The 25,469-nt window shown below is 30.2% G+C and overlaps 2 protein-coding genes across 5 annotated transcripts in view; one reads left to right on the forward strand and one right to left on the reverse strand.

Moving 5' to 3' along the window:
* On the forward strand, positions 1-24,883 carry LOC142520583 (uncharacterized). Of its 2 annotated transcripts, XM_075623629.1 has the most exons (17): positions 1-139; positions 802-829; positions 1,674-1,710; positions 2,493-2,550; positions 3,336-3,400; positions 4,989-5,046; positions 5,833-5,897; positions 7,510-7,567; positions 8,299-8,418; positions 9,131-9,250; positions 9,957-10,058; positions 10,500-10,601; positions 11,043-11,125; positions 11,829-11,865; positions 12,723-12,879; positions 13,175-13,218; positions 13,319-13,417. In XM_075623629.1, exons 1-15 carry the CDS (start codon positions 35-37, stop codon positions 12,759-12,761), a joined length of 1,077 nt encoding a protein of 358 aa, XP_075479744.1. In that variant the 5' UTR covers positions 1-34; the 3' UTR covers positions 12,762-12,879; positions 13,175-13,218; positions 13,319-13,417. The 2 variants fall into 2 exon arrangements, 1 of the variants encoding a protein (XP_075479744.1); XR_012813956.1 differs by lacking the exons at positions 1-139; positions 802-829; positions 1,674-1,710; ... (12 more) ...; positions 13,175-13,218; positions 13,319-13,417 and adding exons at positions 14,794-14,877; positions 16,854-16,942; positions 17,223-17,296; positions 18,369-18,420; positions 24,744-24,883.
* LOC142520581 (uncharacterized) overlaps positions 23,257-25,469 on the reverse strand; it is a 22,382-nt gene continuing 20,169 nt past the window's right edge. For 2 of the 3 annotated variants that reach the window (XM_075623627.1, XM_075623626.1), the window contains exons 29-31: positions 24,696-25,202; positions 24,341-24,503; positions 23,257-24,007 (exon numbers count right to left, since the gene is read on the reverse strand). In XM_075623627.1, coding sequence (XP_075479742.1) covers positions 23,754-24,007; positions 24,341-24,503; positions 24,696-25,202 — 924 coding nt within the window. In that variant the 3' untranslated portion in view covers positions 23,257-23,753. The remainder of the gene's footprint in view (positions 24,008-24,340; positions 24,504-24,695; positions 25,203-25,469) is intronic. The other variant, XM_075623625.1, reaches the window with a different exon arrangement.

Here is a 25,469-nt window from a genome sequence, read left to right on the forward strand (position 1 = left end):
GCCAAAGCCACAAAGCAATCGCATCCCCAAATAAATGGCAACACATTTCATACCCATTGATCCATTCGATGCTTCCCCCAAATTCGCGCTTCAAGTTGGACAGATTTCTCCGGCGTTCAAGAATCGAGTTTTTGAAAAGGTGAGAAGACCCATTTCGATGCTTCCCCCAAATTCAACCCAATTTTCAAACCTAACGTTCTTATCGATTATCCGTCTCCAACCCTATCTTTCCAACTTCTCGCTTCGAGTTTTACAGATTTCTCGGCATTCAAGAATCAACGATTCTTGATTAGGTTCGCTTCTTCTCTTCCTATCACAATAAATTTCTTACTTCGAAGCTTTATATTAAACTTCAGTGTTCGCCTATTCTGTTCATCGTGTTGGGAAACTTTTGAAGCTGATCCTTACACCGAGTTTTGAACTTTTAATTTTGTTTCTGGTATTAAGCATTGTGTTGTTTTTTTTTTTTGGACCAATAGCGATGGAGTTCTGTAATTAAATGATTTTTTCCCTCAAATGTACCGATGACATACCTGAAATACTGATGAAACACCAGTGAATTGCTTTCTTGAAGATGTTTTGACCTTGTTATGCTGATGTTGCTTGTTTATGTTGATTTTTTGCAATGCAGGCATGCACCGGTTATTTAATGATCTTCGCTGGAAAAATTTTGATGATTGATATATTTTTTTCATCTTTCTTCAGAAAATTTGTAAAACATAATTAAAATTGAAAATTTTGTAAGTGGAATGTTGTTGTTGTCAACTTGCGTCGCAAACGTTCTGGTTTTCAAATTTGAAGTTAACTGGGAAATCATGCTTCTTGAGGGGTTTGGCGCTGGCCTTGATGAGTCGTTATCTGCTAAGGTATAAAAATTTTATATATCATTAAATTTATAATGTAGTGCAAGAAAGTATTACAGTTTGGAATAGTTATTCATGATTTATAGAAAATCAAAATCATAAATTGGAAATCCCTGTGATGTTTATAAAGTATGAAAAGTTTCATATATATTCATATTTATATTGTAGTACTAGAAATTATTTCAGTTTGCAATCATTATTGATGATTAATGTAAAAAAATATATCATAAATTGGTTTGGTTTTTTTAATGTATTCTTGAGAAAATTTGACGTGTATTGCAGGATACTCAGTGGGGTTTTTTTTTATATCCTTACAAATAGTTATTTTATCGCAATTTTGTTTCATTTCACAATGTTGTACTTTTCTGTAGTCAAGAATCGACAGTGCTTGATTAGGTTCGCGTCTTCTCTTCCTATCACAATAAATTTGTTACTTCGAAGCTTTATATTAAACTTCAGTATCCGCATATTCTGATCATCATGTTCCAAAACTTTTTGAAGCTGATCATTACACCGAGTTTTGAACTTTTAATTTTGTTTCTGGTATTCAGCATTGTGTTGAAATTTTTTGTAAACCAATAGCGACAGATTTCTGTAATTAGATGATTTTTTTTCTCAAATTTATCGATGACATAACTGAAATACCGATGAAACACCAGCGAATTGCTTTCTTGAAGATGTTTTGACGTTGTTATGTTGATGTTGCTTGTTTATGTTGATTTTTTTGCATGCCATCGGTTATTTAATGATCTTCGCTAACGTTCTAGTTTTCAATTTTGAACTTAACAGGGAAATCATGCTTCTTGAGAGGTTTGGCGCTGGCCTTAATGAGGCGTTACCTGCTAAGGTATAAAAATTTCATATATCATTAAATTTATAATGGAGTGCAAGAAAGTATTACAGTTTGCAATAGTTATTCATGATTTATAGAAAATCAAAATCATAAATTGGAAATCCCTGTGATGTTTATAAAGTATGAAAAGTTTCATATATATTCATATTTATATTGTAGTACTAGAAAATATTTCAGTTTGCAATCATTATTGATGATTAATGTAAAAAAATATATCATAAATTGGTTTGGTTTTTTAATGTATTCTTGATAAAATTTGATGTGTATTGCAGGATACTCAGTGGGGTTCTTTTTATACCCTTAAAAATAGTTATTTTATCGTAATTTCTTTTCATTTCACAATGTTGTACTTTTCTGTAGTCAAGAATCGACGGTGCTTGATTAGGTTCGTGTCTTCTCTTCCTATCACAATAAATTTGTTACTTCGAAGCTTTATATTAAACTTCAGTATCCGCATATTCTGATCATCATGTTCCAAAACTTTTGAAGCTGATCATTACACCGAGTTTTGAACTTTTAATTTTGTTTCTGGTATTCAGCATTGTGTTGAAATTTTTTGTGGACCAATAGCGACGGATTTCTGTAATTAGATGATTTTTTTCTCAAATTTATCGATGACATAACTGAAATACCGATGAAACACCAGCAAATTGCTTTCTTGAAGATGTTTTGACCTTGTTGTGTTGATGTTGCTTGTTTATGTTGATTTTTTTGCATGCCATCGGTTATTTAATGATCTTCGCTAATGTTCTGGTTTTCAATTTTGAACTTAACAGGGAAATCATGCTTCTTGAGCGGTATGGCGCTGGCCTTAATGAGGCATTACCTTCTAAGGTATAAAAAATTTCATATATCATTAAATTTATAATGGAGTGCAAGAAAGTATTACAGTTTGCAATAGTTATTCATGATTTATAGAAAATCAAAATCATAAATTGGAAATCCCTGTGACGTTTATAAAGTATGAAAAGTTTCATATATATTCATATTTATATTGTAGTACTAGAAAATATATCAGTTTGCAATCATTATTGATGATTAATGTAAAAAAATATATCATAAATTGGTTTGGTTTTTTAATGTATTCTTGATAAAATTTGATGTGTATTGCAGGATACTCAGTGGGGTTCTTTTTATACCCTTACAAATAGTTATTTTATCGTAATTTTGTTTCATTTCACAATGTTGTACTTTTATGTAGTCAAGAATCGACGGTGCTTGATTAGGTTCGTGTCTTCTCTTCCTATCACAATAAATTTGTTACTTCGAAGCTTTATATTAAACTTCAGTATCCGCATATTCTGATCATCATGTTCCAAAACTTTTGAAGCTGATCATTACACCGAGTTTTGAACTTTTAATTTTGTTTCTGGTATTCAGCATTGTGTTGAAATTTTTTGTGGACCAATAGCGACGGATTTCTGTAATTAGATGATTTTTTTTCTCAAATTTATCGATGACATACCTAAAATAACGATGAAACACCAAGGAATTGCTTTCTTGAAGATGTTTTGACCTTGTTATGTTGATGTTGCTTGTTTATGTTGATTTTTTTGCAATGCAGGCATGCATCGGTTATTTAATGATCTTCGCTAACGTTATGTTTTTCAATTTTGAAGTTAACTGGGAAATCATGCTTCTCGAGAGGTTTGGCGCTGGCCTTAATGAGGCGTTACCTGCTAAGGTATAAAAATTTCATATATCATTAAATTTATAATGTAGTGCAAGAAATTATTACAGTTTGCAATAGTTATTCATGATTTATAGAAAATCAAAATAATAAATTGGAAATCCCTGTGGTGTTTATAAAGTATGAAAAGTTTCATATATCATCATATTTATATTGTAATACTAGAAAATATTTCAGTTTGCTATCATTATTGATGATTAATGTAAAATAATATATCATAAATTGGTTTGGTTCTTTAATGTATTCTTGAGAGAATTTGATGTGTATTGCAGGATACTCAGTGGGGTTTTTTTTTTATTAAATCCTTACAAATAGTTATTTTATCGCAATTTTGTTTCATTTCACGATGTTGTACTTTTCTGTAGTCAAGAATCGACGATGCTTTATTAGGTTCGCGTCTTCTCTTCCTTTCACAATAAACTTCTTACTTCGAAGCTTTATATTAAACTTCAGTGTCCGCATATTCTGATCATCATGTTGCAAAACTTTTGAAGCTGATCATTACACCGAGTTTTGAAATTTAAATTTTGTTTCTGGTATTCAGCATTGTGTGGAAATTTTTTGTGGACCAATAGCGATGGAGTTCTCAAATTTATCGATGACATACCTGAAATACTGATGAAACACCAGCGAATTGCTTTCTTGAAGATGTTTTGACCTTGTTATGTTGATGTTGCTTGTTATGTTGATTTTTTATAATGCAGGCATGCATCGGTTATTTAATGATCTTCGCTAACGTTCTGGTTTTCAATTTTGAAGTTAACTGGAAATCATGCTTCTTGAGAGGTGTTTGGCGTTGGCCTTAATGAGGCGTTACCTGCTAAGCCATAAAAATTTCATATATCATTAAATTTATAATGGTGTGCAAGAAAGTATTACAGTTTGCAATAGTTATCATAAATTGGAAATCCCTCTGATGTTTATAAAGTATGAAAAGTTTCATATATCATCATATTTATATTGTAGTACTAGAAATTATTTCAGTTTGCTATCATTATTGATGATTAATGTAAAAAATATATCATAAATTGGTTTGGTTTTTTAATGTATTCTTGAGAAAATTTGACGTGTATTGCAGGATACTCAGCGGGGTTTTTTTTATATTCTTACAAATAGTTATTTTATCGCAATTTTGTTTCATTTCACAATGTTGTACTTTTCTGTAGTCAAGAATCGACGGTGCTTGATTAGGTTCGCATCTTCTCTTCCTATCACAATAAATTTGTTACTTCAAAGCTTTATATTAAACTTCAGTATCTGCATATTCTGATCATCATGTTCCAAAACTTTTGAAGCTGATCATTACATCGAGTTTTGAACTTTTAATTTTGTTTCTGGTATTCAGCATTGTGTTGAAAGTTTTTTTTGAACCAATAGCGACGGATTTCTGTAATTAGATGATTTTTTTCTCAAATTTATCGATGACATAACTGAAATACCGATGAAACACCAGCGAATTGCTTTCTTGAAGATGTTTGACCTTGTTATGTTGATGTTGCTTGTTTATGTTGATTTTTTTGCATGCCATCGGTTATTTAATGATCTTCGCTAACGTTCTGGTTTTCAATTTTGAACTTAACAGGGAAATCATGCTTCTTGAGAGGTTTGGCGCTGGCCTTAATGAGGCGTTAGCTGCTAAGGTATAAAAATTTCATATATCATTAAAAATTTATAATGGAGTGCAAGAAAGTATTACAGTTTGCAATAGTTATTCATGATTTATAGAAAATCAAAATCATAAATTGGAAATCCCTGTGACGTTTATAAAGTATGAAAAGTTTCATATATATTCATATTTATATTGTAGTACTAGAAAATATATCAGTTTGCAATCATTATTGATGATTAATGTAAAAAAATATATCATAAATTGGTTTGGTTTTTTAATGTATTCTTGATAAAATTTGATGTGTATTGCAGGATACTCAGTGGGGTTCTTTTTATACCCTTACAAATAGTTATTTTATCGTAATTTTGTTTCATTTCACAATGTTGTACTTTTATGTAGTCAAGAATCGACGGTGCTTGATTAGGTTCGTGTCTTCTCTTCCTATCACAATAAATTTGTTACTTCGAAGCTTTATATTAAACTTCAGTATCCGCATATTCTGATCATCATGTTCCAAAACTTTTGAAGCTGATCATTACACCGAGTTTTGAACTTTTAATTTTGTTTCTGGTATTCAGCATTGTGTTGAAATTTTTTGTGGACCAATAGCGACGGATTTCTGTAATTAGATGATTTTTTTTCTCAAATTTATCGATGACATACCTAAAATAACGATGAAACACCAAGGAATTGCTTTCTTGAAGATGTTTTGACCTTGTTATGTTGATGTTGCTTGTTTATGTTGATTTTTTTGCAATGCAGGCATGCATCGGTTATTTAATGATCTTCGCTAACGTTATGTTTTTCAATTTTGAAGTTAACTGGGAAATCATGCTTCTCGAGAGGTTTGGCGCTGGCCTTAATGAGGCGTTACCTGCTAAGGTATAAAAATTTCATATATCATTAAATTTATAATGTAGTGCAAGAAATTATTACAGTTTGCAATAGTTATTCATGATTTATAGAAAATCAAAATAATAAATTGGAAATCCTTGTGGTGTTTATAAAGTATGAAAAGTTTCATATATCATCATATTTATATTGTAATACTAGAAAATATTTCAGTTTGCTATCATTATTGATGATTAATGTAAAATAATATATCATAAATTGGTTTGGTTCTTTAATGTATTCTTGAGAGAATTTGATGTGTATTGCAGGATACTCAGTGGGGTTTTTTTTTTATTAAATCCTTACAAATAGTTATTTTATCGCAATTTTGTTTCATTTCACGATGTTGTACTTTTCTGTAGTCAAGAATCGACGATGCTTTATTAGGTTCGCGTCTTCTCTTCCTTTCACAATAAACTTCTTACTTCGAAGCTTTATATTAAACTTCAGTGTCCGCATATTCTGATCATCATGTTGCAAAACTTTTGAAGCTGATCATTACACCGAGTTTTGAAATTTAAATTTTGTTTCTGGTATTCAGCATTGTGTGGAAATTTTTTGTGGACCAATAGCGATGGAGTTCTCAAATTTATCGATGACATACCTGAAATACTGATGAAACACCAGCGAATTGCTTTCTTGAAGATGTTTTGACCTTGTTATGTTGATGTTGCTTGTTATGTTAATTTTTTATAATGCAGGCATGCATCGGTTATTTAATGATCTTCGCTAACGTTCTGGTTTTCAATTTTGAAGTTAACTGGAAATCATGCTTCTTGAGAGTTGTTTGGCGTTGGCCTTAATGAGGCGTTACCTGCTAAGCCATAAAAATTTCATATATCATTAAATTTATAATGTAGTGCAAGATAGTATTACAGTTTGCAATAGTTATTCATGATTTATAGAAAATCAAAATCATAAATTGGAAATCTCTGTGATGTTTATAAAGTATAAAATGTTTCATATATCATCATATTTATATTGTAGTACTAGAAATTATTTCAGTTTGCAATCATTATTGATGATTAATGTAAAAAATATATCATAAATTGGTTTGGTTTTTTAATGTATTCTTGAGAAAATTTGACGTGTATTGCAGGATACTCAGCGGGGTTTTTTTTATATTCTTACAAATAGTTATTTTATCGCAATTTTGTTTCATTTCACAATGTTGTACTTTTCTGTAGTCAAGAATCGACGGTGCTTGATTAGGTTCGCATCTTCTCTTCCTATCACAATAACTTTGTTACTTCAAAGCTTTATATTAAACTTCAGTATCTGCATATTCTGATCATCATGTTCCAAAACTTTTGAAGCTGATCATTACAGCGAGTTTTGAACTTTTAATTTTGTTTCTGGTATTCAGCATTGTGTTGAAAGTTTTTTTTGAACCAATAGCGACGGATTTCTGTAATTAGATGATTTTTTTCTCAAATTTATCGATGACATAACTGAAATACCGATGAAACACCAGCGAATTGCTTTCTTGAAGATGTTTGACCTTGTTATGTTGATGTTGCTTGTTTATGTTGATTTTTTTGCATGCCATCGGTTATTTAATGATCTTCGCTAACGTTCTGGTTTTCAATTTTGAACTTAACAGGGAAATCATGCTTCTTGAGAGGTTTGGCGCTGGCCTTAATGAGGCGTTACCTGCTAAGGTATAAAAATTTCATATATCATTAAAAATTTATAATGGAGTGCAAGAAAGTATTACAGTTTGCAATAGTTATTCATGATTTATAGAAAATCAAAATCATAAATTGGAAATCCCTGTGATGTTTATAAAGTATGAAAAGTTTCATATATATTCATATTTATATTGTAGTACTAGAAAATATATCAGTTTGCAATCATTATTGATGATTAATGTAAAAAAATATATCATAAATTGGTTTGGTTTTTTAATGTATTCTTGATAAAATTTGATGTGTATTGCAGGATACTCAGTGGGGTTCTTTTTATACCCTTACAAATAGTTATTTTATCGTAATTTTGTTTCATTTCACAATGTTGTACTTTTCTGTAGTCAAGAATCGACGGTGCTTGATTAGGTTCGTGTCTTCTCTTCCTATCACAATAAATTTGTTACTTCGAAGCTTTATATTAAACTTCAGTATCCGCATATTCTGATCATCATGTTCCAAAACTTTTGAAGCTGATCATTACACCGAGTTTTGAACTTTTAATTTTGTTTCTGGTATTCAGCATTGTGTTGAAATTTTTTGTGGACCAATAGCGACGGATTTCTGTAATTAGATGATTTTTTTTCTCAAATTTATCGATGACATACCTAAAATAACGATGAAACACCAAGGAATTGCTTTCTTGAAGATGTTTTGACCTTGTTATGTTGATGTTGCTTGTTTATGTTGATTTTTTTGCAATGCAGGCATGCATCGGTTATTTAATGATCTTCGCTAACGTTATGTTTTTCAATTTTGAAGTTAACTGGGAAATCATGCTTCTCGAGAGGTTTGGCGCTGGCCTTAATGAGGCGTTACCTGCTAAGGTATAAAAATTTCATATATCATTAAATTTATAATGTAGTGCAAGAAATTATTACAGTTTGCAATAGTTATTCATGATTTATAGAAAATCAAAATAATAAATTGGAAATCCCTGTGGTGTTTATAAAGTATGAAAAGTTTCATATATCATCATATTTATATTGTAATACTAGAAAATATTTCAGTTTGCTATCATTATTGATGATTAATGTAAAATAATATATCATAAATTGGTTTGGTTCTTTAATGTATTCTTGAGAGAATTTGATGTGTATTGCAGGATACTCAGTGGGGTTTTTTTTTTATTAAATCCTTACAAATAGTTATTTTATCGCAATTTTGTTTCATTTCACGATGTTGTACTTTTCTGTAGTCAAGAATCGACGATGCTTTATTAGGTTCGCGTCTTCTCTTCCTTTCACAATAAATTTCTTACTTCGAAGCTTTATATTAAACTTCAGTGTCCGCATATTCTGATCATCATGTTGCAAAACTTTTGAAGCTGATCATTACACCGAGTTTTGAAATTTAAATTTTGTTTCTGGTATTCAGCATTGTGTGGAAATTTTTTGTGGACCAATAGCGATGGAGTTCTCAAATTTATCGATGACATACCTGAAATACCGATGAAACACCAGCGAATTGCTTTCTTGAAGATGTTTTGACCTTGTTATGTTGATGTTGCTTGTTTATGTTGATTTTTTTGCAATGCAGGCATGCATCGGTTATTTAATGATCTTCGCTAACGTTATGTTTTTCAATTTTGAAGTTAACTGGGAAATCATGCTTCTCGAGAGGTTTGGCGCTGGCCTTAATGAGGCGTTACCTGCTAAGGTATAAAAATTTCATATATCATTAAATTTATAATGGTGTGCAATAAAGTATTACAGTTTGCAATAGTTATCATAAATTGGAAATCCCTGTGATGTTTATAAAGTATGAAAAGTTTCATATATCATCATATTTATATTGTAGTACTAGAAATTATTTCAGTTTGCTATCATTATTGATGATTAATGTAAAAAAATATATCATAAATTGGTTTGGTTTTTTAATGTATTCTTTAGAAAATTTGAAGTGTATTGCAGGATACTCAGTGGGGTTTTTTTTATACCCTTACAAATAGTTATTTTATCGCAATTTTGTTTCATTTCACAATGTTGTACTTTTCTGTAGTCAAGAATCGACGGTGCTTGATTAGGTTCGCATCTTTTCTTTCTATCACAATAAATATGTTACTTCGAAGCTTTATATTAAACTTCAGTATCCGCATATTCAGATCATCATGTTGCAAAACTTTTGAAGCTGATCATTACACCGAGTTTTGAACTTTTATTTTTGTTTCTGGTATTCGGCATTGTGTTGAGATTTTTTGTGGACCAATAGCGACGGATTTCTGTAATTAGATGATTTTTTTTCTCAAATTTATCGATGACATAACTGAAATACCGACGAAACACCAGCGAATTGCTTTCTTGAAGATGTTTTGACCTTGTTATGTTGATGTTGCTTGTTTATGTTGATTTTTTTTGCAATGCAGGCATGCATCAGTTATTTAATCATCTTCGCTAACGTTCTGGTTTTCAATTTTAAAGTTAACTGGGAAATCATGCTTCTTGAGAGGTTTGGCGCTGGCCTTAAGGTATAAAAATTTCATATATCATTAAATTTATAATGGAGTGCAAGAAAGTATTACAGTTTGCAATAGTAATTTATGATTTATAGAATCGACGATGCTTGATTAGGTTCGTGTCTTCTCTTCCTATCACAATAAATTTGTTACTTCGAAGTTTTATATTAAACTTCAGTATCCGCATATTCAGATCATCATGTTGCAAAACTTTTGAAGCTGATCATTACACCGAGTTTTGAACTTTTAATTTTGTTTCTGGTATTCAGCATTGTGCTGAAATTCTTTGTGGACCAATAGCGACGGATTTCTGAAATTAGATGATTTTTTTTCTCAAATTTACCGATGAAATATTTGAAATACCAATGAAACACCAGCGAATTGCTTTCTTGAAGATGTTTTGACCTTGTTATGTTGATGTTGCTTGTTTATGTTGATTTTTTTGCAATGCAGGCATGCATCGGTTATTTAATGATCTTCGCTAACATTCTGGTTTTCAATTTTGAAGTTAACTGGGAAATCATGCTTCTTGAGAGGTTTGGCGCTGGCCTTAAGGTATAAAAATTTCATATATCATTAAATTTATAAAGGAGTGCAAGAAAGTATTACAGTTTGCAATAGTAATTCATGATTTATAGAATCGACGATGCTTGATTAGGTTCGTGTCTTCTCTTCCTATCACAATAAATTTGTTACTTCGAAGTTTTATATTAAACTTCAGTATCCGCATATTCAGATCATCATGTTGCAAAACTTTTGAAGCTGATCATTACACCGAGTTTTGAACTTTTAATTTTGTTTCTGGTATTCAGCATTGTGCTGAAATTCTTTGTGGACCAATAGCGACGGATTTCTGAAATTAGATGATTTTTTTTCTCAAATCTACCCATGAAATATTTGAAATACCGATGAAACACCAGCGAATTGCTTTCTTGAAGATGTTTTGACCTTGTTATGTTGATGTTGCTTGTTTATGTTGATTTTTTTGCAATGCAGGCATGCATCGGTTATTTAATGATCTTCGCTAACGTTCTGGTTTTCAATTTTGAAGTTAACTGGGAAATCATGCTTCTTGAGAGGTTTGGCGCTGGCCTAAGGTATAAAAATTTCATATATCATCATATTTATATTGTAGTACTAGAAATATTTCAGTTTGCAATCATTATTGATGATAAATGTAAAAAAATATATCATAAATTGGTTTGGTTTTTTTAATGTATTCTTGAGAAAATTTGATGTGTATTGCAGGATACTCAGTGAGATTCTTTTTAAATCCTTACAAATAGTTATTTTATCGCAATTTTGTTCCATTTCACAATGTTGTACTTTTCTGTAGTCAAGAATCGACGATGCTTGATTAGGTTCGCGTCTTCTCTTCCTCTCACAATAAATTTGTTACTTCGAAGTCTTATATTAAACTTCAGTGTTCGCATATTCTGATCATCATGTTGCAAAACTTTTGAAGCTGATCATTACACCGAGTTTTGAACTTTTAATTTTGTTTCTGGCATTCAGCATTGTGCTGAAATTTTTTGTGGACCAATAGCGACAGAGTTCTGTAATTAGATGATTTTTTTTCTCAAATTTATCGATGACATACCTGAAATACCGATGAAACACCAGCGAATTGCTTTCTTGGAGATGTTTTGACGTTGTTATGTTGATGTTGCTTGTTTATGTTGATTTTTTTGCAATGCAGGCATGCATCGGTTATTTAATGATCTTCGCTAACGTTCTGGTTTTCAATTTTGAAGTTAACTGGGAAATTATGCTTTTTGAGAGGTTTGGCGCTGGCCTTAATGAGACGTTACCTGCTAAGGTATAAAAATTTCATATATCATTAAATTTATAATGGAGTGCAAGAAAGTATTACAGTTTGCAATAATTATTCATGATTTATAGAAAATCATAAATTGGAAATCCCTGTGATGTTTATAAAGTACGAAAAGTTTCATATATCATCATATTTTTTTGAAAATATTTCAGTTTGCTATCATTATTGATGATTAATGTAAAATAATGTATCATAAATTGGTTTGGTTTTTTTAATGTATTCTTTAGAAAATTCGATGTGTATTGCAGGATACTCGGTGGGTATTTTTTTAAATCCTTACATACAGTTATTTTATTGCAATTTTGTTTCATTTCACAATGTTGTACTTTCTTGTAGATCTGACAAAAATTTGAGGATTAATATTTTTTTTTTCATTTTTTGAAAAAAATATGTAAAAATTAAAAATCATTTAATATTATTGTTGTAAAAAATTCTTTCATTTCTATGCAGAAAATAGTTTTTGTGAAATGTTAAGCACTTTTAATTTTTTTCCTGTAGATCTTCGCTGACAAAACTTTGATGATTAATAATCTTTTTAATTTTTTTCATGAAAATAAAACATTATTAATACTGAAGTTTCTGTAATTTGAATATAACTGCCATTACAATTTTTTTTCAAAAAAATCAAATTTTTTGGGGTTTATTTTGAGTTTCTTGTAAATTATATGTGCTAGATTCTTAAATAAAACAACTTATCTGAAAAAAGGGGTTGATTTACAATAAAGAGGAAGTCTTTTTTTATATTGTAGCATCATCCTTCAATATTATAATTTTATGTGCTAGTTCTTTTTTTATAAGTATCATCAACTTGCGTCGATAACCTTGTGTTTTAAATTTTGTAGTTAATCGGGAAATCAAGCTTTTTGAGAAGCTTGGCGTAGAGCTTGACAAGAAGATGGTCTGATTCTTTTATCCACTATGTATAAAAATGAACAAACTGAGACACTTGCCTTTTTCTTATCTTGGAGATTATGTGACCTTTCTTTCACACGAAGATAAGTAATTTTCTTCTTCCTTATTTTTATCGTTTCAAAATTTTTGGTAATAGAAAATTAGATAATTAAACATACTAGAACCAAGTCACCTAAACTTTGATGTGAGAACTTGATTTTTGCAAAATAGTTCTTCTAACAATTTTCATCTCAACGGATTTTTTTTATGTTAGAGGAACTATTTTGTTTGACAAGATTCTCAGCAAATTAATAATATTAATATGTAATTTTTTGTAAAAAATCATATTACAATAGTTTAAATTTTTTTGGAGCTAATCTTTATTATTAACTTTTACTTGTAGTATTTGTTTTGACGTCTTCCACAAGGATCAAGAACGTGTGGACGGTAATCTCGCATGATTTATGTTGACAACCTTCTTACTGATATTATAGAATCAGAGGTTGAAGTTTTACAAGTCTGACTCTTGTGTTATTGGGTTTTGCAGACTTGTTTATGTGTGCAATTACTCTATGACATTCCAAGCGAAGATAAGTGATTTTCCTTTTCCTTATTTTTATTGTTTCAAAATTGGTGGTGAAAGAAAGTTAGATAATTAAACATCCTAAAACCAAATCACCTAAACTTTGACGTGAGAACTTGATTTTTACGAAATAATTCTTCTAACAGTTTTCATCCCAACGGATTTTTCTATGTTAGAGGAATTGTTTTGTTTGGCAAGATTCTCAACAAATTAATAATTTTAATATGTAATTTGTTGTAAAAATCATATTAAAATATTTTAAATTTTTTGGAGCTCATCATTATTATTAATTTTTACTTGCAGCATTTGCTTTGACGTTTTCCACAATGACCAAGAATGAATGTACGGTAATCTCTCATGATTTATACTTTTTTATGGGTGCAATTACTGTCTTGCCTATCAAACGAAGATAAATGATTTTCCTCTTCCTTATTTTTATCGTTTCAAAATTGGTGGTGAAAGAAAGCTAGATGATTAAACATCCTAAAACCAAGTCATCTAAACTTTGACGTGAGAACTTGATTTTTCGCAAAATAAATCTTCTAACACTTTTCATCCCGAGGGATTTTTTTATGTTAGAGAAACTATTTTGTTTGGCAAGATTCTTACAGTTTAGTAATTTAAATAAGTAATTTGTTGTAAAACTCATATTAAAATATTTTAAATTTTTTGGAGCTCATCTTTATGATTAATTTTTACCATGATGTATTTGCTTTCATGTCTTTCACGTGAACCAAGAATGAGTGGTTGGTGATCTCGCATGATTTATGTTGTCAACCTTCCTGCTGATATTAGAGAATCGGAGGTTGAAGACGTATTTTTGGATATTGTGTATATGGATTATTCAGTCTTCGTTGCCTTTATTTTTTTTAGGTTTGTGATGTTTATAAATATTTTTAATATATCATTAAATGTATAATGTATTGCAAGGAAATGAATCAGTTTTCAATCATTATTACCACTCAATTTAGGTTGAGCTTCCACACGATGGCAGATGTCCTCCATCTTCAAGTAATCGTCGTGGTGGTTATCGGGGTGCAATGGGGGAGGAATTTGAAAGGTCGGTTGATGATTATCACCTGGCTTTGTAAGCTGTAAGTTTTGGTCTTTGTAGCTCTTGTGTTATTTACTTGTGTAACATTTCAGGATTATATGAATAAAGCTAGGGATGTCTGTTTTGCTGAAGTTTATGACGATGGTGAAGTTTTGCATTTTCAGCTTTGTAATCTGATGTATGGCTCTTTGCTTTTGTGTTTTTTTTATTGATCATTACAAGCCATACACTCCTTTTAGCATTAATTTTTTCCTTCTTCGATCTTTGATATGGAGGTTTGAGGAACAAAAATTGACCTTTTGGTCATGGATGAAATTCAACGTTTGCAAATTTGTTGTCTGAATCGGTAGCAACTTCTGAACTTTTTTTCGGCACTGAAATATGTTTTTTCGGCACTGAAATATGTTGTAAGTAAATGGTAGACATTTGTTGTAGTGTTCCTTCTTCAGCCTCTTGGCAAGATTTGAAGGTCAGTTGACTATCACTTATCTTTTTACCTATTGTGTTATTTACTTGTGTAACATTTCAGGAACATATGAGAAAGAAAAGCAGGGAATGTCTGTTCTGCTGAATTTTATCTCGACTCTGAAGGTGTTACATTTTCTTCTTTTTAATTTTATATATAGTTGTTTGCTCAAGTTCGTTTTTTTATATATCATTTAGTCTCGCACATTTGTTTTTTATCATCAATTTTTTCCTTCTAAAATATATAATTTTGAAGTTTAATGAACAAAAAATTTACATTTTGGTCATGAATGACAGTCAACTTCTGCACATTTGTTGTCTGAATAGGAGCAACTCCTGAACTTTTTCCGCACTAAAACCTTCTATTAAAACAAGAACTTGTGGCCTGGTTATCACACTAATTTTGAGGACTTGTGACATATGCTATAAATGGTAGACATTTGCTGTAGATTTACTTATGCTTTTGGTGTTTGCCTTTTGATAATATCCGAAGTATTTGATCAATCAGATTGGAAACTTGATGATACCGAGTTTAGAAATTCTTGGACTAGAACTTATATCTGGGTTAAGTATTTATTCAATCTATGCTTCCCAGGTGTTTTGTTTTTTGACTTCAATTTTTTTTTACTGATCTTAAAATTTAAATTTTTCACCTTTCGGTTCTCGCTTATGTTTGCAAACTTGCTTGGATTTTAAAGTGTAACACATGACAAAATAAATGAACTTCACTACTTGCAGTTAGAGAATATGGTGAATTGAAATTTATCCGATGTCTTTGTAAATTCGATAATGCTAAAAACCATGAGCTGTAATTTTTTATTCAGGTGTGTGCTTGGTTTCACCATTAATTTTTGGTTAAAGGGATACAAGGGTAGTCCGGTAAGATGTACGGATAGTTGGGTTACCCAAAAGAAACGATGTACAGATTTTATTCTCTAGGAGCAGAGACCCCTAGAGGAAGAGTATGTAATCCTTGCGTCGTGTATTCTCTTATTTTGAACTTTATTGAATTTTATGCTCACTTTAAGTGAACTAGACACCTATATAGGTACAAGGAATGAGTTAATTGGCTGTAAAACCTGACAAGAATGAGTTAATTTGTAAAAAGAAAACGTTATGAGTTTCAATGTCGGTTGAACCTTATTTTAGACTAAGTACAGTCAAGTTAACTCTGTCCATCGCAGATCGAAAACTTAGTTTTCTTTTTTCCCAGTCAGTTTTAATGTCTTGATTCCATATTCTTGAATTTTCTTTTAGTTACGACCTTAGAACTTTAAGCACAGCCTCCTAATCGATTCGTGAACTTTTGGTTGTTTTGGTTTGGAATGGTTGTCAGTTGATTGTGGATGGTCATTTATATTTACATGTACATAATGGAATCTTTAGCCTAGTATGCATATGAATTATTCAGTCTTTATAACCTTAATTTTTAAAGCCTTGTCATGTAAAATTTTCATATAACATTAAATTTATAATTTTTTTCGAATAGTTTTTTTCAAATGATCAGCTTGTTTATTTTTACCTTTCTATTGATCGCAACATAAATTTGATGATAGATAATTTTTCTCATTCTTTTTCAGAAAATATTTGAAACATAATTAGTATTGAATATTCCGTTCGACTTGCGTCGCTAACGGTCCCGTTTTCAGCTTTTTATAGATCATTAAATCACGTACATTTGTTTTTTTCATTAATTTTTTTCCTTCTCAGATATATGATTTTGAAGTTTAATGAACAAAAAATTGACATTTTGGTCATGAATGACGGTCAACTTTTGCACATTTGTTGTCTGAATCGGAGCAACTCCTGAATTTTTTCACAATGAAACCTTCTATTAAAACAAGAACTTGTTGCCTGGTTATCATACTAATTGTGAGGACTTGAGACATATGCTATAAGTAAATGGTAGACATTTGCTGTAGATTTACTTATGCTTTTGGTGTTTGCCTTTGATAATATCCGAAGTATTTGATCAATCAGATTTGGAAACTTGATGATACCGAGTTTAAGAATTCTTGGACCAGAACTTGTATCTGGGTAAAGTCTTTATTCAATCTATGCTTTCCCAGGTATTTTGTTTTTTGACTTCAATTTTTTTTTATTTCTTTTGAACGACCTTAAAATTTTAATTTTTCACCTTCCGGTTCTCGCTTATGTTTGCAAACTTGCTTGGATTTTAAAATGCAACATATGACAAAATAAATGAACTTCACTACTTGCTGTAACAGAATATGGTGAATGGAAACTTCTTTGATGTCTTTGTAAATTATCTAATGCTAAAAACCATGAGCTGTAATTTTTTTATTTGGGTGTGTGTGTGCTTGGTTTCACCGTTAACTTTTGGTTTAGGGATACAAGGGTAGTCCAGTAAGAAGCTGAAGTAGGAGTGTCAGTAGGAGCAGAGGCCCCTAGAGGAAGAGTAGGTAATCCTTGCATCGTGTATTCTCTTATTTTGAACTTTATTGAATTTTATGTGCACTTTAAGTGAACTAGACGCTTATAAGTACAAGGAATGAGTTAATTGGCTGTAAATATTCTTAAATCATTCTTATTCCTTGTGGTAACCAAACAAGAATGAGTTAATTTGTAAAAAGAAAACGTTGTGAGTTCCAATGTAAGTTGAACCTTATTTTGGACTAGGTACAGTCAAGTTAAATCTGTCCATCGCAGATCGAAAACTTAGTTTTCTTTTTCACCCGGTTAATTTTAATGTGCTTGATTCCATATTCTTGAATTTTCTTTTAGTTACGACCTTAGAACTTTAAGCACAGCCTTTTAATTGATACGTGAACTTTTGGTTGTTTTAATTTCGAATGGTTGTCGGCTGATAGTGGATGGTCTCATTTATATTTACATATACAATTATGGCCTGGTTGATTGTACTAATTGCGAGGACTTGAGATATATGCTATATGTAAATGGTAGACGTTACGTTTGTTGTAGATTTGCTTATGCTTTTGTTTTTTCCTTTTGATAATATCCTAAGAATTTGATCAACCAGATTCGGAAACTTTATGATACCGAGTTTAGAAATCCTTGGACTAGAACTTTTATCGGGGTATCGTCTTATTCAATCTGTGCTTTCTCATCTCTTGGTTTTTTGTTTTTACGCCTTCGATTTTTTTTAAAAAAAATTTGATTGTATTCTTGAAGTATTTATTATTTATGAGAAAATTTGATATGTTTTACATTATACTCAACTGGGTTTTCTTTATTATTTTAAATCCTTACGAATAAATTTTTTATTTCATTTTAAAATTTCTAGCTTTAACATTTTTTTTTCTATAAATTTGACGAAAATTGATGTTTAAAAGTTCAAACTTTTACAATTTTTTTAGATTCTAGAAATTTAATGATTAATGAATATTTACAAGTTTTTTTCCATAATACAAAAATACAATTAATATTCAAACTTCCCAAAAACTTAAGTTTGTGCATACACACATTCCCAAATTTCATTGTTTCTCATCACTATATAAATGGGACACCGGGAAGATTTTGCTAGAAAACGGAGGAGCCGGAGTTGGAATGTGTGCAGGCGGTTGAGGTACTTTCCGAATTCCTCATATGATAATTTCTTCCATTTTCTACAAATTTCGTGAAATATTTTCGGAATTCAATCGAGTTTTCAAATTGAAAAATTATTGAAATTTCAAAAGAAATTGTTAAAAATAAAATTTTCCAATGTGTTGTGCTTTTTAGGTTCTTGATTGATTGATGGCATTTCCATCATATTGTTTGTGATGGTAGAGTTTGTATCCTCTTACCCTTTCAATTCCCAAGCCAAACTATTGGACTGCATTCGGAATTTTTTTCTAATTCTTTAAATGGCTTGGTTAAATTTTTACAAATTTCGTCCAGAATAATGGGTTCTATTGAATGTAAAAAGAGAAAAAAGTCGCATGAAACTAATTTGATATTGAAAGACATTATCATTCGTTACTCTTAGATTTAGCTTGACTATGAGAATCGTAGTTATTATATGATTATTATGAGTTTACATGATTCTAAATAATACAGTACGTAGGTCTTACATTTTTCTTTCCACTTAAAAGCTTTCGTCCTCGAAATCTCACATGTACTTATCACAAACACTTAGGCTCTGTTTGATATGTATGATAGGATAACTAAATGATTAGTAATTAGAGTGATTAAAAAATGAGAGATAGTGATAAATATATGATGTTTGGTATGATTTTAAAATTATGGATTAATTTTGTATATTATCAATATCCTCTAATCTATATGTGTATATAATTACCTAACCTAAATATAATAAACAAAAAATAAATAAATAATAGAGAAATAAAATAATAAATAAATAATTTTAAAAAATATTCGATTAATTCTTATTATTTTTTTTATTATTCTCTTATTATTTTATTACCAATTCATTTCATATCATTAATTATTATCTTTTTTTCCTTGTTAATATTTATTATATGATAATTTCTTATTACTTACAATGACTTTGTTTATTATACATTGATTATTTCTTATTATTTTGTTACTGATTCATTCTTACTTTACTAATTATTCTTCTTACGACTCGTCATTGTTATTATTTATCAAAAAATTATTTCTTATTATTTATTATTAAATTTTTTTATTATACCAGTCCTGATATTAATATTAAAAATTCATTTTTTATTTTCTAAAATTTATTTTTTATACAATTATTATTCTCGTTATAATTAATTATATATTCTTTTAATCAATAATTTAATTATAGTTTCATCATTAATTGTAATTATAATTAATCAATAATTTTATTATTAAATAATTTCTTATAAATTTTTTAATTTTTTATCATTATTTAAATTTTTATTATTGATATTGATTTGATTATTTTGAATTTTGAATTTAACTACAGTTTCCAATTTCTCTATTTGTTTTCCTATTGCATAAGTAAACAAATGCTGAAAAGTCTTAGTTTAATATTATATTAATTTATAAAGGATAAAATAGTACAAATATATGTTGTCATGGAAACTGCAAAACTAATCACTTGGCGAAGAAGAGTTGAATTATCTCCATTCTTGTGTGCTAAAAAAAAAGCTAAAATCGTATCAAACAAATGATTGTGACTGATTAATTATTTATTAATCAATCTCTTATCATTCAAACCAAACTCACCCTTACAAGTTAGAACTATAATCGGAAGACATCGAATGAAATAAAATACAATCAAACAGATTTTAGCATTAAACAAAATCAATGAATCTGAAATATGTTCTTCTGTATCGAGTCTAGTCCTCAATCTCTTTACATTGAAATAGATTTGTCGCACAAAATTATCTTCCCAGTTTAGGTGACAGAACTAATCGTTTAGTCTGGGTTTTGGATAGTTAAAAAGCCGAGAAGGTTGAGCAAAGCCCATCAGCGCGTAGATCAGACCGGGTAGTAAGAGCTAACAGGTATGGGGCGGGCGTCTTGATCATCATTGGGAGGTCTTTCAGCGCACGGGGGGTGATGTGACTAGGTTGAAGTAGGTATGAGTTGTCAGACTTGATAGTATCAGTGAATAGAAGCATGGACGATCATCTCGTCATGAGTAGCAGCTTGACACTAAAAACAAAGTTATCATTAACTTCTCTCCTATCAATATCAGGTTTGCTTGATATTAATTCATTCAGACATTTTCAATAAACACGCATACTCTCAAACCTAATTCACCTTGTCATCATCATTGGCGTCGTCTGTGGAAACATATATCTGAGACGAAGATATGGTTTCCACTCGAAAATAAGCTTGGAGGGACAAGCTGATTTTCTCGGCTATTTATAGGCTTTGCTTCTAACAGTAATATTGAATGTATTTGAATAATTTATATCTGTTGGTTTGTCCTGAGTAGACACGTCAACATTCATCTGACAATCGTACAATGTAGCATTCCAATATGCGGTGTTCCCACTACAAGTTGCAGTATGCTCTTGTACCAATTTTCGGTTGTTGGCTACGCTCTTTAACTGATGACGTGTCAAGCTGATTTATCAGTTGACTCTATAGTCGATTCGATGAACTGATAGTGTAACTGATCAGTCTTAACCGATAGTTCAGTTCGCTACACCGCTTCAGTTAGTTTTAATCAGTTCAGTTGCCTTCGATAGTTTAGCGCATTAATTATCAGTCGGGCAACTTCAGTTCGAGTTTTCAGTTCAGTTACGTTCAGTTGAGTTGATCAGTTCTGTAATATTCAAACGCTCAATTTGTCAAACTCCGAAATTCTGATTCCAACAATTTCCCACTTTTAGGTGTTTGACAAAACTTAGAATTCAAGAACTCATATGAATTGAACCTCATAGATAAAATAATCTTTCATTTGCAAATAATCTTTCACTGTACAAATTCGTTAAAAGAATGAAAGAATATGTCTTCTAACCGAATGAAAGAATTATGCCAAATCAAAGAATAACTGAATAGATACTGTTTTCTAATCGATCTTTATTTCTTAGCACTTTTATTAGCTGGTTCTTGATCACAGTTGGTTGACTTGTCTCTTCTTTGATTGTTCTTGCTGCTCTTCTTCCCTCTTTTGGTTAACACCACCAACTCTATTAGATAGAATACGGACCTCAGAAGTGACTTGTGATATAGCATTTAACATTTATTCCTGCATCAAATCCACTCTCTTTGTCATGGTTGATTGCACAAAATTCATTCGATTAATCAGCATGTCCTGAGTTTGAAAAAGTGATGAAACTGTCACTCGATCATTCTTCAATTGATCCATTTGGAGAAATAAGGAAGTGATATCCTTAGTAAACGCATACATGCAATGCAATGCATTGACAAGTAAAGAAGTGGATATAAATTTAATATTATCCAAATCATTACAAATCAATTCGTTTAACTCATACTCACGTTAACAATAGCAAAAATCATAAATAAAAAACATAATACATGTACTTTCCTAATAAAAAATTTAATGCATATACTCTCTTAAATAACTTGTTACCATTTCATTATGAACCAATTAATTGTCATATTAGTTAAACAAATATATGCACCAAATTATTCAATTTACATTCTTTCAACTCAAATTTGCACATATTCATCTGATTCAACAACAATTCGCAACTTGCCTTTATTTGCACAACAAAAAGATAAACAATGTTACATAAGATAAATCTTTTTTGTACTAAAGTCGATTTATTAAAGAAAAATAACATGTATGATTGAGCTCAAAATATATTATATTTTTTATTCAAATTAAGTGTTTATTGAATTTTTTTAGTCAATGTTTTATTATCTTTTTGTCAATATAATTATCATTATATATGTGTATGTAAATAATTCTACAAATGTAAATAAATTTTCATGGCATTATTGTTATAATTGAGTATTATTTGATAATATATAATTATGGGAAGACTTAAATAAAATAAAATCTATGAGAGTAATTAAAACAATTAATCATTTAATTTATTTTATTTTATTTATTATAAAAATCAGTGGGAAAAAACTAATGAAAAAATTAATTGATTTTTTACGTATTTCTTTCTCGTTTTAGCAGCTTTACAACAATATCTTTCTAGTATCATATTATATAATGTAGATAGATGAATGATTCGTTTGTTCACACATTTACAGGTACTACTTATTCAAATTTAGTAATTTTTTGATCAATAATATTTATAAAATATTATATTTGTTCATGCATTTAGAAATTAATAATTCGACAAAATAAATTTAAAAAAATTGATTAAATATAATTTATTTTCAATTCAATTCATCTTTATGTATTCAAATGATAGTAAAATAGCTCAATAAATAACGTAATTAATTTAATTTAGAATTTAAATGAAAGTCCAAGAAAATGATTAAAACATGAAAAATAATTGATATTAATATTAAGTAAAGTAATTGTACGTTTTTTTTTAAATTAGCTCAAACATTTAAAAATATGGAATAACTTATTTGCTACATACAAACTAAAATATAAACATAACTCGACTATATTTCTAACTCCTTTACAATTGAAAAACTTTTTTATCATCAACACATTTGTATATATATATATTTTATTTTAAAAAAATTAAATAAAATAAAATATGATATAATTAAATATTATCATGAAAGAAAAACGAGAAGAAATTCAAAATCACAAAATCACAACCATAAAATATGTTTAATTAATATTACTTATTAATTAATAGACTAAATGTAAAATTATCATGTTTCTTGATAATAAAAATAAGTAAACACGTGAAAGATAATTATGTTCATATACAATTTGAAAGCTTTTTCATCATCCATACTTTTACAAGTACATAGAGATATAGAGATAGATTGATAAAGATACTTAATTTTCTCCATAGACTAATTTAAAAAAATTCCAAAGAAGACAAATTGGAGATACCATATGAAAATTTTAATTGAAGAAAAATAGAGGTAAGGGCTTCTCTACAATAAAGAACGTTCTGGAACTGTTGGGACTTGAGAGGTTAGCAAAGGTTATATTAACTTTACCGCCTTATTTTATTTTTCTTAATGGATAAATTTGAGGGTCAAATACATAATTTGATTTATTGACATACCAACGAACCAAATCAAATCAACGGTTTGTATAACTCACCCTCTAAATAAATAGTATAATAAGACTTACCAACTGCACACCATCATCCCAAACAGCAGATAGAGCGTCGCAACCAATAAATGGCCAAAAAGAAATGAGCATAATTTGCAACAGTTAAAACCCTTTTGTCCATCTTGTAGCTCACCAATCACATAATCCCCCGGTGTTCTTGTGCCCAGATCCAACAAAACCACCCAGTTTCGAGTAACTTGGTAGAATCCACAACTGATGAGTGGTGGAAATTTACCATGATATATGTTGTCACTTGTAGAAAATGTGCCACCCCATACATTTTCCTGATCTTAATGCATCCATCTTCCCATTTTCATGGACATGACTTTCCTTCTCTTATTGTTCCGATGCTTGGTTGCAATTCTAAGTTTCCTCTTGGCATTTCGTTCTGGATTGACCACAGCCATGATCTTCTCGTCTTGTTTCCTCTTGTCCCTCTTTCCTTTGAGAACTTTTCTTACTAGGTTGTAAACTTGAATGAAATGGTTCCCCATGATTACTCTAATGCTTTCGCGAACCTCGTGTGCTAACTGTTTCAGATCATCTGGCATGATAAAAAGAAAAGTCAGCCGAGACAATATCAAAATGATGGTATGCTAATGAAAACTTTCTAGGCGTTATTCACCTCACGTTAGAATAAATTTAAGAGAAGAGGCTTCTTATTGGAAGCAAGGAAGCTAATAGGATGCACTGATATATATATTGAAGCTTTCGTACAAATAAAGATATCCATCGATTGTCCAACTTAAAATTTCCTAAACTAGTGTAAAAAATAAAACTTGAGAAAAAACAGTATTAAGTTGGTTTTTTAGCTCCGGTATAATACTTTTGCCAGGAATCTCTCCAGAAGAAGCAAAATGGGAGAAACAAAAGTTACCTGAAACAACTTTTCCAGTATACCCTTCACAAACTTTGAACAAAGGCAACAGCATTTGAGAGGCATAACTAGCAGAATCATCATATGCAATAAGTGAATCCTTTCCATAGTAACCAAGGAGCTCTGGCGAAATTGTTTTGAAACAGTTGAAGACAATTTTCATCTGCAAGAAAGGTTTTTATAGACGATCAGTTAAACTAGTAAATGCTTATACAAATATAGAAGAATAAAAAACTTGTTTTTCTTGGAACAAGAAATTGAATGGTTAGATATACACTCCCAAGAGTGAAGTCCCATTGAATTTATTTGAGTAATTTAAAATGTAAAATTTATTATGGTGTTCTGTCAAGCACACCTGAGCAGCCTCCATTTGAAATGATAATTTTCCCAATTTCTGAAGCAGATAGGAAATAAATGGATGCTGATTTTGATCACGCTGAACATAGACATCAGAAGTAAAAGAAAAAAGTATCCTCCTTCCTTTTAAAGGATCAAGAATGGTAAAAGCTTTGTGAAACTGGTCTTGGGCGGAATTCTCAAGGCTGGACCAGAATTTAGAAACATCCATGCAAGCATTCTTTCCCAAAATGGAGTGGAGATGACAAATTGAAAACACAAGGTTTTGCATGATGGTAGTGCAAGCTGCGTCATCTGCCAATGGAGCCATCAGTTGGGAACAAAAAGATGCAGCTACCAGGAAAAGTCTGCTTGGTTTCATCAGAAAGAACGTTTCCATTGGCATTTTATGGTTTTTTGTACATGCATCAATTACTGTGAAGTACAAAGACAAAATCCTGTTCGATATGTTGCGTAACCACAAATGAGGATGCAACAGGAACTGACAGATGATTTCCCACATATCCTGTCAGAAATCAGTAAATGAACAGCAGGATTAGATAAAGAAAAAGACTTTCTTACTGCAAATAACTTCTTTGTCATATTGAAATGCCATGTCAAGAAAATTTGATCCTTTTAGATCAGCAAAATTTGATCCTTTTAGATCAGCACAAGCGTATAAATCTTAAAATGTGTGCCACAATTTAATTAAAAACACAAAAATAAGTGACATGGTTATTTAAGTGAGCACACAGCCCTCCAAAATGATAGTCTAAACGCCAAAATGGAATGC

Source organism: Primulina tabacum, chromosome 12 (assembly GCF_025594145.1).
Source record: "Primulina tabacum isolate GXHZ01 chromosome 12, ASM2559414v2, whole genome shotgun sequence".
In the NCBI taxonomy this organism is placed as follows: domain Eukaryota; kingdom Viridiplantae; phylum Streptophyta; class Magnoliopsida; order Lamiales; family Gesneriaceae; genus Primulina; species Primulina tabacum.